Source organism: Dendrobates tinctorius, unplaced genomic scaffold (genome assembly GCF_039654945.1).
Source record: "Dendrobates tinctorius isolate UK_male_01 unplaced genomic scaffold, ASM3965494v1 ptg000309l, whole genome shotgun sequence".
NCBI lineage: Eukaryota > Metazoa > Chordata > Amphibia > Anura > Dendrobatidae > Dendrobates > Dendrobates tinctorius.
In genome coordinates, this window is record NW_027361976.1 from 2,501,898 (window position 1) to 2,519,770 (window position 17,873).

Sequence of the window (17,873 nt, forward strand, 5' to 3'; positions counted from 1 at the left end):
CGACATTATTTAAATGACTTTTTTCCGTCGTGCGACATCCTCTCGTTGTCCCTAGCACAAAGCACTCATGGTGAGCTACGTAGTAGAACATCAGTTACACTATATACTGCAATACTCCTAGTATATAGCATATATAGTGATCGAATCATCGCAGGTTCAAGTACCTTAAAGGGGACTAAAAAATAAAGTAAACATTTTAAATAAGTGGTTTAAAAATGTAAGTTTAAATCACTCCCCATCCCCCCCCTCCCAAACAATGCAATAAAAAGTGATCAAAATGTTATATATAACCCATATAGGTATGGTAGCACTGTAATCATAATGACCTGCAAAATCAATTGGGTCAGTTTTACTGCTATACTGAATGGTGCGAAATAAAGACCCAAGAATCAATTGTGGCATTGCATTTTTTTCACCATCCCAGCCCCACTTGCAGTTATTTTAATAGTTTTCATTACATCTAATATATAAAGCTCAATGTGTGTGTGTGTGTGTGTGTCTGGGATTGGCATCTGCACCGTCGCAGCTACAGCCACAAAATTTTGCAGTGTCACACGTCTGGACCCCGAGAGCGTCATAGCCTATGTTGTGAGGCGAAATTTTAACCTCGCGCCTTCCAATTCACCAAACAATTTAGCCCCTATCTACATACTCGGGGGGAAAAAGTGAAAGGAAGAGTGTTGGAGGCAAATTGACAGATGCCAGATGTGAACAAGGGGGACTTAAAGAATGAGAGCGATGGCGCCAAAGAGTATATACCGTACAGTTGCTAAGGTGGGGCCCTGACATGGGATACTCACCACACACAGGCATATGAACACACACACAAAATGCGCCACACACTACCACGTGCTTCAACACATATACCACCCTCAGCACACATTTCACCACACATACACCAACCTCACCACATAAAAGTCGAAACACTAAAGTCACCACTCAAAACTCGCCACGCTGTCCCAGACCTGTTTAACAGATGAAAAATGAGCTGTGATTGGTTGCTATCAGCAGCAGTTTTCTTTGTAGACAGTTGTGGTAACTGAGGCCTATTATTCTTATCATTTCTATGGTGTTATCGTCCTTCTGTAAAGCTGGAAATAACACAATTTATTACCGTGCCAACACAGACCACCCTCTGACACAGACTGCAGGGGGAGCCCAGTATCACACAGGATAGGATTAGATACACGGCTCAGCAGTCAGTATCACACAGGATAGGATTAGATACGTAGCTCAACAGTCAGTATCACAGGATAGGATTTGATACATGGCTCAGCAGTCAGTATCACACAAGATAGGATTAGATACACAGCTCAGCAGACAGTATCACACAGGATAGGATTAGATACACAGCTCAGCAGTCAGTATCACACAGGATAGGATTAGATACACGGCTCAGCAGTCAGTATCACACAGAATAGTATTAGATACACAGCTCAGCAGTCAGTATCACACAGGATAGGATTAGATACACGGCTCAGCAGTCAGTATCACACAGGATAGGATTAGATATACAGCATAGCAGTCAGTACCACACAGGAGAGGATTATATACATGGCTCAGCAGGCCGTATCACACAGGAGAGGATTATATACACAGCTCAGCAGTCAGTATCACACAGAATAGTATTAGATACACAGCTCAGCAGTCAGTATCACACAGGATAGGATTAGATACATGGCTCAGCAGACAGTATCACACAGGATAGGATTAGATACACAGCTCAGCAGTCAGTACCACACAGGATAGGATTAGATACATGGCTCAGCAGACAGTATCACACAGGATAGAATTAGATGCATAGCTCAGCAGACAGTATCACACACGAGAGGATTAGACACGGCTCAGCAGACAGTATCACACAGGATAGGATTAGATACACGGCTCAGCAGTCAGTATCACACAGGATAGTATTAGATACATGGCTCAGCAGTCAGTATCACACAGGAGAGGATTATATACATGGCTCAGCAGGCAGTATCACACAGGCTAGGATTAGATACACAGCTCAGCAGTCAGTATCACACAGGAGAGGATTAGATACATGGCTCAGCAGACAGTATCACACAGGATAGGATTAGATACACAGCTCAGCAGTCAGTACCACACAGGAGAGGATTATATACATGGCTCAGCAGGCCGTATCACACAGGATAGGATTAGATACACAGCTCAGCAGTCAGTATCACACAGGATAGGATTAGATACACAGCTCAGCAGTCAGTACCACACAGGAGAGGATTATATACATGGCTCAGCAGGCCGTATCACACAGGATAGGATTAGATACACAGCTCAGCAGTCAGTATCACACAGGATAGGATTAGATACACAGCTCAGCAGACAGTACCACACAGGAGAGGATTATATACATGGCTCATCAGGCCGTATCACACAGGATAGGATTAGATACACAGCTCAGCAGTCAGTATCACACAGGATAGGATTAGATACACAGCTCAGCAGTCAGTACCACACAGGAGAGGATTATATACATGGCTCAGCAGGCCGTATCACACAGGATAGGATTAGATACACAGCTCAGCAGTCAGTATCACACAGGATAGGATTAGATACACAGCTCAGCAGTCAGTACCACACAGGAGAGGATTATATACATGGCTCAGCAGGCCGTATCACACAGGATAGGATTAGATACACAGCTCAGCAGACAGTATCACACAGGATAGGATTAGATACACGGCTCAGCAGACAGTATCACACAGGATAGGATTAGATACACAGCTCAGCAATCAGTACCACACAGGAGAGGATTATATACACAGCTCAGCAGTCAGTATCACACAGAATAGTATTAGATACACAGCTCAGCAGTCAGTATCACACAGGATAGGATTAGATACATGGCTCAGCAGACAGTATCACACAGGATAGGATTAGATACACAGCTCAGCAGTCAGTACCACACAGGATAGGATTAGATACATGGCACAGCAGACAGTATCACACAGGATAGAATTAGATACACAGCTCAGCAGTCAGTACCACACAGGAGAGGATTATATACATGGCTCAGCAGGCAGTATCACACAGGATAGGATTAGGTGCACGGTTTTTATGTGCAATATAATCATTATAATTTGTTATAACTAACCACAGTTGGTTACTATGCCCGGGAAACGCCGGGCTCTTCAGCTAGTTATATGATTAAATGAATGGTGTCATTCCAAACAGCAACTCATCCCACAAAAAATAAGCCCTGATGTGGCTATTTCAATGGAAAAATTAGCAAAGTGAAGATGAAATGATTTTGTAACTTTAACTGTTCGCAATAACAGTAGTTTTGACCAAGGGTGCCCAAACGTTAACATGCCGCTGTGTATGCGGTCCAATTCCTAAGACCTCCACAGATTTTTAAAAACAAAATCAAAACAAAACATAAATTGTATTTAAATTACAGCAAGCTACTGAGCAGGTTACATATCCCTGGTACATTATGCTGCCCTGATCCTTTTTGTCCCTTACATAATTTGTTGGGGGACAGACGGGAAGCCCCATACACAGTGGATGGTTGACTGAAATTGGCCACTTTTATCTTTGTAAGGGGCTTTAATGCTATTCATGATTTTCCTTTTTTAGGGTGCATTCACCAATCGCCCCACGAACAAGCGGTTTGTTTGTTTCAGCTTTCTGAAAAAGCACCGTTCTCAGCAGCACATTGTCCTGTGTAAACTGTACATCTGCTGAGAACAATCTATTACCGACTAGTCTTTATTCTTGGGAAGTATGGTTGGTCTAGCTAAACATTTTATGACCACTGGTCCACTTTTATATAGCTGTCCTGCAGTTTGTGGCAGTCACCATTGGCCACTGTGAATGCTCCCTTATGCTGGATGCGCTCCACTGCTACATAGTAGTGAGCTAAGGCTTCGTTCTCACTGTTTCAGGACTGCTTATCTGTATGTGTGAGAAGCCTTAGATTGCTTGTGGTATTAATTATGCTCGCTTCCATAGCCCAGTCATATTCCGCATTGGGTCTAATCCCTACGAGGATGTCTTTTTGGAGTAGTACTTTTCAGAGTAGATGTCAATCAGTAGGATTTTCAGCCAGTTGCAAAACTATCCAGTGGCTGAAAATTCAATTTTATTTCATTTTTTTTATGAAGGCATATGTCCCTTCTTCCTATCACCAGGTTAGGGAGCTCCCATTGTGCGATGGAGCTTCAGAATACAAGATTTCCATAACTCCCATAGAAATAAATGGGAGTTAGACAAACCGCATTGACAGTTGTGTTATTTCTCTAACTGGAAACGATGTAGTTATCTATTCTATGCAGTTTCCTTATTTCCCATTTATGTGGCAGTTACAAAATCTGTGTTGCTCAGCTGTTTCCGTCGCTCCATCTCTTATGGCCGGCTCCTGAATGACATTCCAGTATCAGCTATCAAAGGCTGATTGGGACGACCCTTTAACTCTGTCCCAGGTTGCCTTGTAATATTACCATTAACTCTATGTAATCATAGAGTATTTATAAAATTGCTTGAACAAAAAACGTCTTTTTTTTTTTTTTTTCCTTTCCATCAGATGCCTATGCACGTGGTTATTCCCACAGATTGTGCTTTCCAAGAAGGCTACAGTAAGGTCTGAATGCTATGTAAAGCTTCCTTCTACTGCCTGCTTGGAAATGTCTTGGGGACAATCATCTATTGTCCCACGCAAAGGAGAGGAAGGAAATAAAAAAAAAAAAAAAATTAAGCTTTAAGTGAAATAAAATGGCGTACTATTGGAAATTATTATTGACAGGCCAATAGCAAACATTCCTGAAGAGTAGTAGGATTGCTGGTCATTGTTCTATGTGTAGTGTGGCTCACTGCAGTACATAATGCTTTTTATTGCAGTCTAACTAGTCCTGGGGAACGTGCATTTATGATATTGACTATGGTGTACATGCATATCCAAACCCCTTTTGAGAAGAGAGAAGCTACAGGAAAAATATGCAACTTTTAGTCTCAGGGAGCTGTATAGTGAAAGCGGTGCAAACGGGGTTTATAGAACATAACATACTAAGGCCGGATTCAAACATCTGTGTTTTTCAGTTCAAGTGCAGACTGCAATGCAAGGGCCGATGGCCGGTCTCCTGAATCATTTTCTGCAGCTTTCTAGGCATATATGAGGATGTCAGGTTCAGGTCAGGAGACCCGTTGTTCATTGTGGTCCATACTCAGACTGCAACATGCGTAAATCCAGCCTTATAGAAAGTTGTGTTTGAAGGTTTCAAAGGTGGAGAAGAGACTGACTAGTTTAGGTGACAGATTACAAAGTATATGGGAAGCACAGGGGGAATTTTACAGACAGTTCTGTGAGCAGCAGATAAAAGAGGAGAAGCTTAAGAGGTCTTATGATGAGACTGTGTCAGGAGGTAGAGGAAAATCGGCTCAGAAATGTATGGAGGTGACAGGTTGTCGACAGCATTGTAAAGTCATTGTTAATGTGTTGAACTGAACTCTTTGTGCTGTAGATGATAATCCATCGCCTGCCGGTATCGCCCTGATGCGCGCCTGCCCGCTGCCCTGATGCGTGCCTAATTTACAAATCAACAACTGAATTTCGCCACAGCAGATGGAGCTGTAATAAGCATCTTTCATAATGTTTTACACTGTCCTATCCCGCACCACCTCTGCTTGTGGAAGGGGTAATGTTACCGACAGGTTCTTTTTTATCACCTGCAAAAACAAGACCAGAACAATTTGGTAAATGCATCATGAAGGTATAAATTGTTGTCATCAAGACATTTGTATCCGTCCCTCAGCAGCTGCTGCCCTCGCTGGGCAAATGATTGCACTAAGCGACAGCTTGGCCTTTTTGATGTGCAGGCACAGTCGCTATGCCGACCACAATCTTTGCAGTGTTGCCATCATTATTTGCCTTTAGCCTGAGAACTATATACAACCTATGTATTTTAAACTCTGTTCATGTCTGTAATGTATACTCCACTCAGGGACTCAGGGATGTTGGGGGAGTTTGCAAATAACCATTAATGCTCAGTTATGTATTTAAAGGAAAAAACATAATTTGTGATCTACCACAACGACTGAAAATAAGAATACAATTTGCACACCAAATGTGTGGCAGGAGGCCACCTTGTGGTAGATCTATGTGATTGCAGGTATAACACATGCACACTGCAATTCCCAATACACTTGTTTTTTTATCTTTATCATAAAGTAATTTCTGTAAAAATCCAGTTAAGTCATCTTTCCATTGCCTGCTTTCTGTGCTAACCATTAGGATTTGATTTTTGATCATGACATCAATAACTTATTTTCTTTCTGTTTTGTTCACAGTTCTGGTTTCGTGTAATTCTTATCCCTTTGGCACATTCGCGTTGATCCACCCTCCCTGCTTCATGTTCCTTCACCATATCATCTGTTCCCAAACCACCTCCATCTTTGTCTTTGCATGAAAGCATGAATTCTTGGCAGCTTGTAGAAGACTTCATTCCATGAGTTGTACAAGGACTGGCATGAACACATTTCTTATTTTCCTCATTGTGTTGTATTGCATGTTCTGCTAATAAAATCCATTTTACTCCTGCTTCACTTACATCCAGACATTCCCTCTCCTCCTGTTATCTGTCTGCCTTAGAAATCCCACTAAAATATTTGCTGTATTTTTGTTTTGTCTTCTATTTTCCAGAATACTTATATTTTCCAATCAGGAATCTTTCTATGCTAAAAAATGACTCGTGGTGCAATAGAAACATAGTGAATTGTGCAGCAAAAAGTCACAGTTGTTACTAGTTTATTAATCCGCTTCACGTGTTAGAATTTGTGCAAATTCTACTCCGTCTTCTGCTCACGTCACTGAACATTTCCTAAACGGGGCTGTCCTTTTGATTTTGATATTTTGAATGCATGTGCATTATTGCATATTATTATTTTTTTTGTAATTATTCCAATATATTTAAAAAATAAATTTTCTATCAATTTCAAAGAGGACCGGTCACCTCCAGAAATGCTATTCACGTGCACATGTAGTCATAATCTGCAGGCAAATGACATTTAATCATGCTTGGCAAGTTCAAAGCAGCAGCAGGCTACAGTGGGAAAATGAGGTTCGTCTCCCTGCAGCCCCTCGTTTGCAGTCATCAGGGCAGAGTGGGGAGCAGTCAGAGCTGGCTATGCTATGAATGGGCTGTGATCACTCCCGAGCCCATTGATTGACAGTCTGCTCTGCAGCGTGTGGCGCAGGCTGGCGGGCAATGTGCTGGGGAATGATTACCAGCCTCTCACTGGAAGAGAACAGCTACACACAGAATAAAACTTCATTTTCTCCCTGTAGCTGCTGCTCCAATAATCCGGCCTCACAGGATTTAAGTGCCATTTACCTACACATATAGGGGTAAACTGCAGATAATCATTGTTTCTAGGCATGACAGCGTCTCACGGTTTTGTGTATGTAGGACCTATTTAGACCTCTGTGTCTCCGTGACTATAATTGAACGGTGTGTAGACTGATCCCAACGTCAAGAGTAAGTGTCCATACATATTAGACCAATAGGAAACCATGTAATACTGAACTTCTGGGTGGCCTTCTTGAAGCGGTCTTTTAAAAGGGCACAGCGTAATACTATACTTCCTTTGCAAGGGAAATGATTGCCCTTATGCAGCTTCCCTGGCAGGAATAACTCTTAAAATCCCCTTTGATTGTGTAATGTCTGCTGATGTAGGATCAGGTGTAATGGTGGTAGGGCTGCTGTGTGACAGATTTGATATACTTTGTCCATGATAAGAGCTCATTTTTATTTTCTCAGTAACTGTGTCACTCTTGCCTGTTGACACATTTTTACTTTTGAATTGTTGTGTAATCGCTTGTTCCCAACTTAAAAGTGTTACTTTTTTGTAGACATCTAATGTGCTAATCATGAGAAATCTAGTGTAAAAGTATGTATGCAAATCGGGCTGGAAGTGCACTGGGGGCGTGTCGATGCACTTGGAAGCCATCCAATTGCATTCACATGCACCTTTACACTTTCAATCTGATTTGCATATGGCTTCTACAGTAGATTTTTCATGACTTAACATATCAGATCTCTAAAAAAAAATAAAAAAACACTTTTCAAATGGGGGACATTCATACCTACTTGCATATGTAAAATATTTTTCCCTTTCAATACAGATGCGTTGTTTTTGTGTTCATTTGGATTTTACACCAGGAATTGTTTGTATGCAATAATTATTTTACAATTTTTTTTTTTCCTTTTCAGTAACCCTTGGCTGTGCACTGAGTAATATATTACTACTATGATGGAAGATACCTTCCTAACATTGCACCTATGTCTTACAAATCACATTCATATTACTATGCTCTTAATATCATTAACTGTCAATTTTTGTTGAGAAATTGTTTGAAAGGATTAACTAACTCTTCCTGTTTGAGATGGAGTACTCTTATGATGGGATCTCCAGACCTAACATTTTCTGATGTGCAATTTGCACATCAGAAAACTGCACTAGGGTAGAAAATGGCTTTTGCATCGTGAGCTGAGGACATGCCGGAGTCACAGGACACCTTAAAAAGGGTTCAGTTGTTAGGCTGGACACCAATGGAATTTTCTCACTTGTAAGAAAATGTTAAAATTGGGGGAAATCCTCTCTTCTGTATTTTTTTTTTACAAATTTAGAAAAATGTAATTAAAGGGAATCAAGCGTTATATGTTTTGCTGTCCTTCTGACTGCAGAATAGAATAATAAGACCCCCCCCGAATCCAGCACTGGATTACTTACCTTTTTGTGTAGTTTTCCTAACTTCCCTAGTTATCGGCTATAGCACAGATAAATGATTATCTGCAGCGCCTCCCCGCCAGTGACTGCGAGGCTTACTACATACTGTGCAAAGTCGGAAAACTAATTGTTCAGTGGCAGGTGGCTGTATGGTGCTGCAGATCATGTCTATTGAGGACTCCTTGAGTGCACTCTTGGGGTTTGTGCACATGTTGCGGATCTGCCGCAGATTCTCCTGCGGTGTACAGTACCATTATATTCAATCTAAAATAAAAAACACTGTGCACACGCTGTGGATTTTCTGCACCGATTTGCTGCGGTTTTGAATCTGCAGCATGTCATTTCTTTTGTGCGGATCCACTGCGTTTTTACACCTCTTCCATTATAGCAATCCGCAGATGTAAAAACGCAGGGGAAATCCGCACAAAAACTGCAGAAAATCTGCACTAAATCAGCAGGTAAAACGCAGGTCATTTTACCTGCGGATTTAGGAAAATCCGCAGCAGAATCCACAAGGTGTGCACATACCCTTGAGCTTGGCTGGTGCTGTTGATAACGAACTAGGGATTTTTATAAAAATTACTGAAGGAAAAAAAAGTAGTAATGTGCTGAAATTAAGGTTGCTGATGGGACGTTATGCTCCCATCGGTTAATGCCATGTAAACTTTCTGAAATACTCACTCTAAGGAGAATATCACCAGATCAAAAGTGGCCAGTGCTTGCTCCCACTTTATTCCTGCTGCTCCAGCGAGTATTTATTTTTTTTAATCTACCATATGGTTCCAGAGATTTGGTCCCATTTATTTTGTTACATTTTTATGGCCTTTAATAAGGGGGCATAGCTTACCGATTATCTGGAGAAGGGTCTTTAGACTGTTCTGTATTATTCCCCTGTGAGCCATGCCCCCTTGATAAGAACATAAAAAGCTGTATCAAATAAAGAGCCATATTGAATTAAAAAAAAAAATACTTAGGCAATAATATGAGTAAATATTGGCCCCTTTTCCACCTGGTGACAGGTCATCTTTAAGATATTTATGTGTAAAGTTGTAAATGTTTTCTTTCATGCTGGTATTGTACCTTGGTGTATAGCTTTTGTGTAAATGTTCTTCCCTTTGTATCCAAGTGAAACCAAATGCATTATTTAAGGCTGTCTGATCAAATGTATTTTTATATATAATGCAGCTTTCCAGTACGTCGCTGCAATAGATCCATTTTCTGCTGTTTTGTTTCTACAGCTTCTATGTAAAGCTATGTGTCTCCATGGTAGTAGACAACCAAACAAACCTTCTATTGTCTGATCCTGGAGCCCTGTTTCCTTCAGACTGTCCTCTTCTCTTGGCTAACCTACCAAATGTGCGTTGTCACAAAGTAGGAAACAGATGGCAGAACGTAGAAGACTGTAAGAAGTAGAATTTGCTTGTGCTCTTTTATCATGGGGGCACGTAGGCTGCATAGGAGCTCTAGAAGAAATAGGAAAATACATTTTGCAAACTTGCTATGTTTTTTTTAGCTTTATTAGATTAAATAAAAGCTATAAACCTAGCCTTAAAGGGCTTGTTCACTACTGTAATAGATTTATTATTGGGCCCAAAGGCTTCCAAAATATAAGTATAACAAAATAAATATGCCCAACTGAGCTGCTCCACCATGCGCTTCCAGCGTCCCCCACAGGTCTGCATTATTCCCTGATTCTTTGTAGCCTTAACATTCCACCTGAACAGGAAAAAAAAAGGGTTTTTTTCCAGTGTGGAAGGAATATCAAAATTGGAGCTGATCAGCAACCACCTTGACACCACACCACCCTCTTCAGACAAACTGAGGGCTCAGCAGCCATTCATAGAAGCAAATCCAAACAAAGTAGGTGAGTATCCCCTTCCATTTTCCCCCTTTTTGATTACCATGGCTCCATTTATAAAATGTCTTAAAGTCGTGGACAACCCTCTGCTTCCACGTTACTGATCACCACTGTGCTAGTTTCCGAAATCTGCCCAGCAACCAGCTACTATGGCCATGGGAAGCTGCCGTCACTTCTCCCGATGCTATCACTGCCTAATATTGATATAACACGTCCATTCCATCTATTTTTGTCTGTTTAGTCTGGCTCATTTGGGTCAGTGGGGTCTTGAAAGCTGCACATATCTCAATGATTTTATGCTCCAAAAAGGGCAAATGGAAAAGCAATCCGTTTATTATTCAGCAAGAAAAGCGTAAAACTCAGTGATGCTATATGACCATGAACCATCCGTCTTCTAATGCCATGATCTATTTTTTTCCACAGACACGTTAATCACTCGCCTTGTTAACATGCACTCTGCCAATAAATCAGTATTTCTGAGGTGTTCCCCTGATTTATGTTTAGTCATCCGCTGTATTGCAGGTCTTACCAGTAATGAGAAGTTGACACATTGTCACTGTCTTTTTCTAGAGGTATATTTGTGAGTGTATTTGTGTCTTTACTATGTTATGTCATTGGTTTTGTATGAGCTTACTGAAAAATAAAATGTGTTCAGACCAGCGAGGTCGGGTTAGTCCCATTTATTACATCCTGGGTGCTAAATGTTAATGTTTTAAGATTGAAATCAACAGTGGCGAAAAGTCAGAAGTACCGATGGTTACACTGAAACATAAACAATAGTTGTACATAACTACACTGAAGAGTTTGTACAAGCTGTACCCCATCCCTACGGACTCCACTCATCACCGTGTAATTTTAAGCCCAAAATAGCAAATGGTCCTCTTCATTTATCTATAAAATAGCTAGAAGTTAATCTGATACAAAGCTCAATGTTCCCTGCATAGCCACATGTCAAATTTACAACTTTTTTCGGCCTGCTGCCCCATAAGATAAGCCCACCATGCACGATTATTGACTTGGCACTAGTGATGAGCGTACATGCTGGGATAAGGTGTTATCTGAGCATGCTGTTGTGCAAACAGAGTGTCTTCGGCGTGCTCGAATAAAATGCTCGAGTCCCCGCAGCTGAATGTCTCGTGGCTGTTCAACAACCGCAACACACGTATGGATTGTTTGTTAGACAATCTCTGCATGTTTTGGGGCTGTCAAAAAGCCACACGAGACATGCAGCCGCGGGGGCTTGAACACATTTTTCGAGCACGCCAAAGATGCTCTGTACACCAGCATGCTCAGCTAACACCTTATCCCAGCATCTTCGCTCATTATTACTTGGCTCCCCCTATTGGTGGCTGCAAGTAGCCAGAATGTTGTTCGCAATCACTATGCAGGGTTTTTTGTTTGTTTTTTTTACAGTGAAAACTAAGGTTCCCCCTGAGTTGATAAATTGTATATTAAAAAAAAAATTCAAGGCAACTCACTATAAATGAGCTAATCCTGTTGTGCCCAGGCTGCAGATGTCCTTATACTCCTTTATTTGCTTCCATGTTCAGCTTACGTTTGACAAGTGTACAGATTAGCTTTAATCATTCTGGTGGAGAGCTGTCTTACATAAGCAGAACCGGACACAGTGATTTGCTAATATGAGAAGGCTTGCTTCTGAGCCAATTTGCTTACATTTTTCCCCATTCTGCATTGCCTGCAAGAACAGCTCCATACATCAGCCGAATCTGTTAATGACAAGCTGTAAATCCCAGAGAAGACAAGTGCAAATCCTGAGCTCCAGGCTGCAAAGGTTGGAACATAGCTTCGTGAATGGTCGTCTAAGGTGTACACATAATGTTTCAAAGACTTGGCCCCTATTCCTATACACAAAGATCCTGAGGGTGAATTGCTCTTAAATGGAGTCTCAGTAGGTTCAGCCCTCCTAATCCATCTACATGGGCATGTAGATAATAGCTTATATAAAATGATACCTTGATATTTGCGATCCCATGAGTTGTTCCAGGGAAAATCACATTTTTCTTAAAATGTAAATGAGCTGTTAAGATCCATGGGCTGGACGTAGATCTCTCCGAGAATCTGCCTCCAGAGATTATTGTAAATGAAAGAGGTAGTTACCAGTGTGAGACATGTAATGACTGACAGTCTGCTCTCCTGATCTGTATGTCTCACAATGGCTTACAACTCCTATCAATTATAATAATCTCCGGAGGCAGATTCTCTGGGAGATCTATACCCGGCCCTTAGATCTTAACAGTTCATTTACATATTAAGAAAAATGTGGATTTCTCTTTAATAAGACCTCAGACTGCAGATATCCTGGTATAATTTTATTAAACTTTCAATGACCTATACACCCATATAAACTGCTTAGGAGGTTTCATCCTAATGACCGCTGCCCTTTAAGTAATACCATCAGTTAAGTGATGACCTAAACATGTTATGAAGCCATAGGTCACATACTTAGTCATCAGCTATATCTGGTATTACCAGTAGTGCAGCTTCATAAATCATTGCATCCAATTGTGACTGCCATGTCATTCTTTTATAGAACAGTTCTGCAAATAATGTTGGAAATGAGGTTCCAACTTTTAAACATCCACTGATTGCAGCTATTCAATGGAGTGATGCTACAATGAAATTTATGTCGGCTGAGGCTAATCCGCAAACTCTGGCATCAAGTTCTGAATAGACGTATGACACCTTTTATTACAGCGTTTTCTGTACCGAGATTATGCCCTGTTCACTTCTACCAGGATATCTGATCAGTGATGCCTATTCTCCCGGGAACTATTAGATTTCCCGAGTAACTGAAGACACTTGTATTAAATGAAACAATGTATTAGATAGAAATATTTTAAATGTGTAGTCAATGATTATTATTCTACAACAAACTTTTAAGAACTTGCAATAGCCTGTATTTCCTAGCCGCCCAAATAAGATTGAGGACTTGTAAAACCATTCCATACATGTTAATAACTTGTGTACTACAATAGATTACCACTAGTTATGGGCGAGTATACTTGTTGCTCGGGTGTCCTCTGAGTATTTTGGCGTGCTCGGAGATTTAGGCTGAGTGCACACGTCCTTTTTTGCCCTGCGGATTTTTCTGCACAGAATTGAAGAAATCCGCAGGTTAAATGCCCTGCATTTTTCCTGCGGATTTCTTCCATTTTTCTTGCAGTTTTTGTGCAGTTTTCCCCTGCGGATTTGGAGAATGGAGCAGGTGGAAAACCGCACAAAAGAAGTGACATGCTGCATATTTTGAACCACAAGAAAACCGCACGGAAAAATCCGCAGCGTCTGCACAGCGTTTTTTTTTTTTTTTCAATTGATTTCAATGCTACTGTACATCACAATGCGGATATGCAGCGTTTCTGCGCGGTAAAATCTGTTGCGGATCCGCTAGATATCTGCATCGTGTGCACATGGCCTTAGTTTTTGTCGTCTCAGCTGCATGATTCGCGACTTGTAGACTGGCTGAATACATGTGGGGATTTCCTGACAACCAGGCATTCCTCCCATGTATTCAGGCTGTCTAGCAGCCGCAGATCATGCAGATGAGACAAAATCTAAATCTCCGAGCACGCCAAAATACTCGGAGACCACCGGAGCAACGAGTACACTCGCTCATCACTAATTACCACAAATTCTATTCTCCCTCATGTATACATCTAAAATTGGTTGGCTAAAATATCTTCCATAGTTGGGACAGTAAAGGGGGACATTGACGCTAATGGAGTCCTGTGATTACAGCAGCCTCAGCACTTGGTATAAGCAGTTGCGGGAGTAAATTAGCAAATGGTGTTCTGCTGCTCAAAGTGCTGAGCTGTGAGGGAAAAGGCTTCATAAATGTACTGGACAGGAGTATACGAACACACGGAAGGTTTCTAATTTTCACTGAAGTTATGCTTTATGTGGAGTGAAATTATGCAGATCATCTGATCGTTACATTACTATATCCTGGAAGATCACGCTGCCATGCTACTACTGTACTTGTGCTTTAAAAATTCTTAACACTAATGAAGCTTTCTATGACTTAACCGTATCCTTATCCCATCTTTCTTTCTTGATAATTACACCTTTTTTTTCTCTCCTCTTTTCTCTATAGCTTCTTTTAATCTATCTCCGCGTCTGTCTAAAGGAGAAGACTTTGTAGAAGATATAGAGGTCCTATTTTATCTGGAAGTGAGAAAGGAAAATGCTTTATAAAAGAAAAAACAACCTAATAACTAACCATTGCTGTCAATAATCTGAGCTCCATTCCCCTGTAACTTGCATGGAATACAATGAGATATTAGAAAACCATTTAACATGAAGGGTTTTACAATGTATGGCGAACGCAGCTCCATATTGATACGAAGTCCATCGGCAATGAGAATATTTACTTGCCATTTTTGGCTACGAAGACGGGCTCATGTATATTGCCATATTTACTCACAGAACGATGCTCAGGTTAATGTTAAGAAAGCCATTTTAAAAAGTAATTCTGGGTTTTGCCCATGTAAAGGGAAAAAAAAAGCAACAGGTCAAAGGAGATTGATTTTATTGTGACCGTTGTATTACGGTAAATATAATGGGGACGAGCTGGTTCGCTGAGCAGTATTTTATAGAATCATTCTGCAAACGCATTACTTGTCTTAATCTGAGTTACAGTATGTCTTACAGTCTGTCTACTTTCTGGTTTGGAGTGACTTTTTTTTTTAAGGGATTTCTCGCAACACTTGGTTGCTTATTGCTAAAATCTACTACCAATGTGTAAATGGGGGTCCAAACATCATGATTCGCACTAGAGCAATAGTGTAAGGAAGACGTGTTATACCACTACCCAACCATGCAGCTGCCTGGAAAAAGCCAAATGGAGCTGATTGGAATGGGTTTGTTCCTCCTCAATCAGAGATGGGGTGTATTACCAATCAATGTCTATCCTGAGAGAAGCCCTTTATCAGGATAGCGCATAAGAGCTCCACAAGCTGTTCAGTGAAAGCTGCTCTCCCTACTGCCAAAAGTTTGGTTCCTGAAGAATTGTAGTTGTAGCCCTATGCTAAATGCAGACTGTACCTAAAAATGTATAAAACAGGAATCAAATGGAAGCAACATACTAGCAATGGCATAGCACGGGGGGTGAGACAACAAGTTTCACCTTTCCTTTTGCTCCTCTTTAGAGCGATTCAGTCAGACTGGTTGAGATGTTAGTAATCAGCTGCTGCACTCTACATAGGCCGAGACTGAGATAACAAAGCTCTCAATATGATGTGTGCTTAGTCCTCTCGATTGCAGCCTATGCAGAGCACAGCAGCTGAAGACCAACAAACTCTACGTTGGCAGCAACTGGCAGCATAAACGCTGCATGGTGCTCTCCCACACATCCTTTTTTTTTTCCCCGTAATTTAAATTCCTCTATCAATAAAACCCCCCAGAAAACACAAACTTTGTTTTGACATACTTTTTCTAACACGTGGCAGTTAGTACTAGGGTTAGGGATAATACTAGCAATAGTGATGGGGTGAGGTTTAGGGCTAGGGTACTTAAAGGGTTTAAAAAAAAACAAAAAACAAAACAATAATGTCTACCTTTTTTATATATATTTGGTCCATGTGTTATTTACACTGCTTTACTGCATACTACCTTCCCATTCACGCAATAATATCCTCCCCGGGAACATGCATGAAGGAAAAAGCCTGGCACTACAGATGGATCTTGTAAAAAGTGACATCTCTATTAGGTGACCAGGAAATAAATACTGTATCTACAGAAGCTTGCTTACATGTTTCCAACTTTCATTCTAAGTCAATAATCTTCTACGTCAGGGGTGGGGAACCTCAGGCCCCAGCCCCTCGATGACCTTTTATCAGGCCCCCGAGCAGATTCTCAGGAACCGCATTCTTGGGCAGGGAGCTGTATTTTGGTTGCCACAATCTCATTAATTTCTCCTTGCTCTGTTAGCACACACATGCAGTGTTCACTACTCAACACTGAAGGGCATGCAATGAAAGATTAAGTCCTGAAACCAGTGCCAGAGTCAGGATGTACTTTGTGGGCGGAGTTTGTATGGCCCCCGAAGGATGGTATAAATATCCAAATGGCCCTTGGCAGAAAAAAGATTCCACACCACTGTTCTACGTAGACTAGAGATCCAAGTTCACTATTGATCAAATCAGAAGAGAATTAGGGTATCTAGTGGTAACATCAATTCCGTTCATAGCCATGCAGCCATTTGTCGCCCCCCCGATGCCAGTGGCACCTTGTGTCGTCACCCTCGGTTATTACGGATCCTGCCATCGGAATAATCTCACTGACTGATTATACTGGTAACTTGTTCTGCATTCGGCTTTGTACTGTGAAGGAGACATCCGTGGTCTGTAGACGTCCATGGTCTGACAACTTATGAAAATACATTAATTTTCACAATATTTTATGAAGTAAAAGTGTTGCTCACAATACTTCAAAAATTGCTGCAAAAAAAATGTACTAGATGCTATGCACAATATACCTCCCCCAACTCTTATCAAAGCGGTAAGATGAGCGCTCCTCTGAAGAGTGAGGTTTGTCCTCAGCGGCGCTTCCATTAAAGCACACCTTTCATAAATCTAGACTTCAGTGTGTTCATTCTTGTTACTGGATGCAATTTACAATGAATATTTGGCACAAAAATGTTTTTATTTATACAAAGCAGGATTAAAAAAGTGAGATGGAAAAAATGATTTCCCTTAATATTCCTAAATCATTAAACTTTAAAATCTAAAAAAGAAAATGGGACATCTAATTGGTATTGCTGTGTCTGTAATGACCCAAACTGTAAAGTTAACATGCTATTTAACCCGTATATGGAACGCCATAAAAATAAAACAAGGGCATTTTCTTGTTTCTCCAGTTTCACAAAGAATTGAATAAAAGGAGATAAAGTTGTATACATGACCAAATTATACTCCTCATAACTCATCTGCCCTCAAACTGCTCCATCTGCGGGAAAAATATAAAAGTTAAGGCTCACAGAAAACGGAGTTTAAAAACCTGTTTTTCTAACTTTTTTTATAGTGAAAAAATAAACCTATTGACAGAATGATAAATAGGTTAATGTTTTTGTAATACGATAATTTTTTTTGACTATCCGGTCTCGAAGGTGAAAATTATGTGGATCCTTAAATAGAATCTGTCGGCATTTTTTTTTTGTTCCTCCCATCTGAGAGCAGCATAATGTAGAAACAAAAACCCTGATTCCAGAGATGTATCACTTGCAGGGCTGCTTGCTTTAATTTTGATAAAATCC

General features: G+C 40.7%; 1 protein-coding gene across 5 annotated transcripts in view; it reads left to right on the forward strand.

Moving 5' to 3' along the window:
* Positions 1 to 17,192, forward strand: part of SEPTIN6 (septin 6) — a 117,659-nt gene extending 100,467 nt beyond the window's left edge. For 3 of the 5 annotated variants that reach the window (XR_012227029.1, XM_073560955.1, XM_073560953.1), the window contains one exon: positions 6,307 to 6,565. Coding sequence is in view for 3 of the 5 variants with exons in the window: in XM_073560953.1 (XP_073417054.1) it covers positions 6,307 to 6,322 (16 nt within the window). In the remaining 2 variants the exon portion in view is untranslated. Of the gene's footprint in view, positions 1 to 6,306; positions 6,566 to 8,228; positions 11,265 to 14,714 lie in introns of those variants that run through there. The other 2 variants (XM_073560954.1, XM_073560952.1) reach the window with 2 other exon arrangements.
* Positions 17,193 to 17,873: the final 681 nt, after the last annotated feature.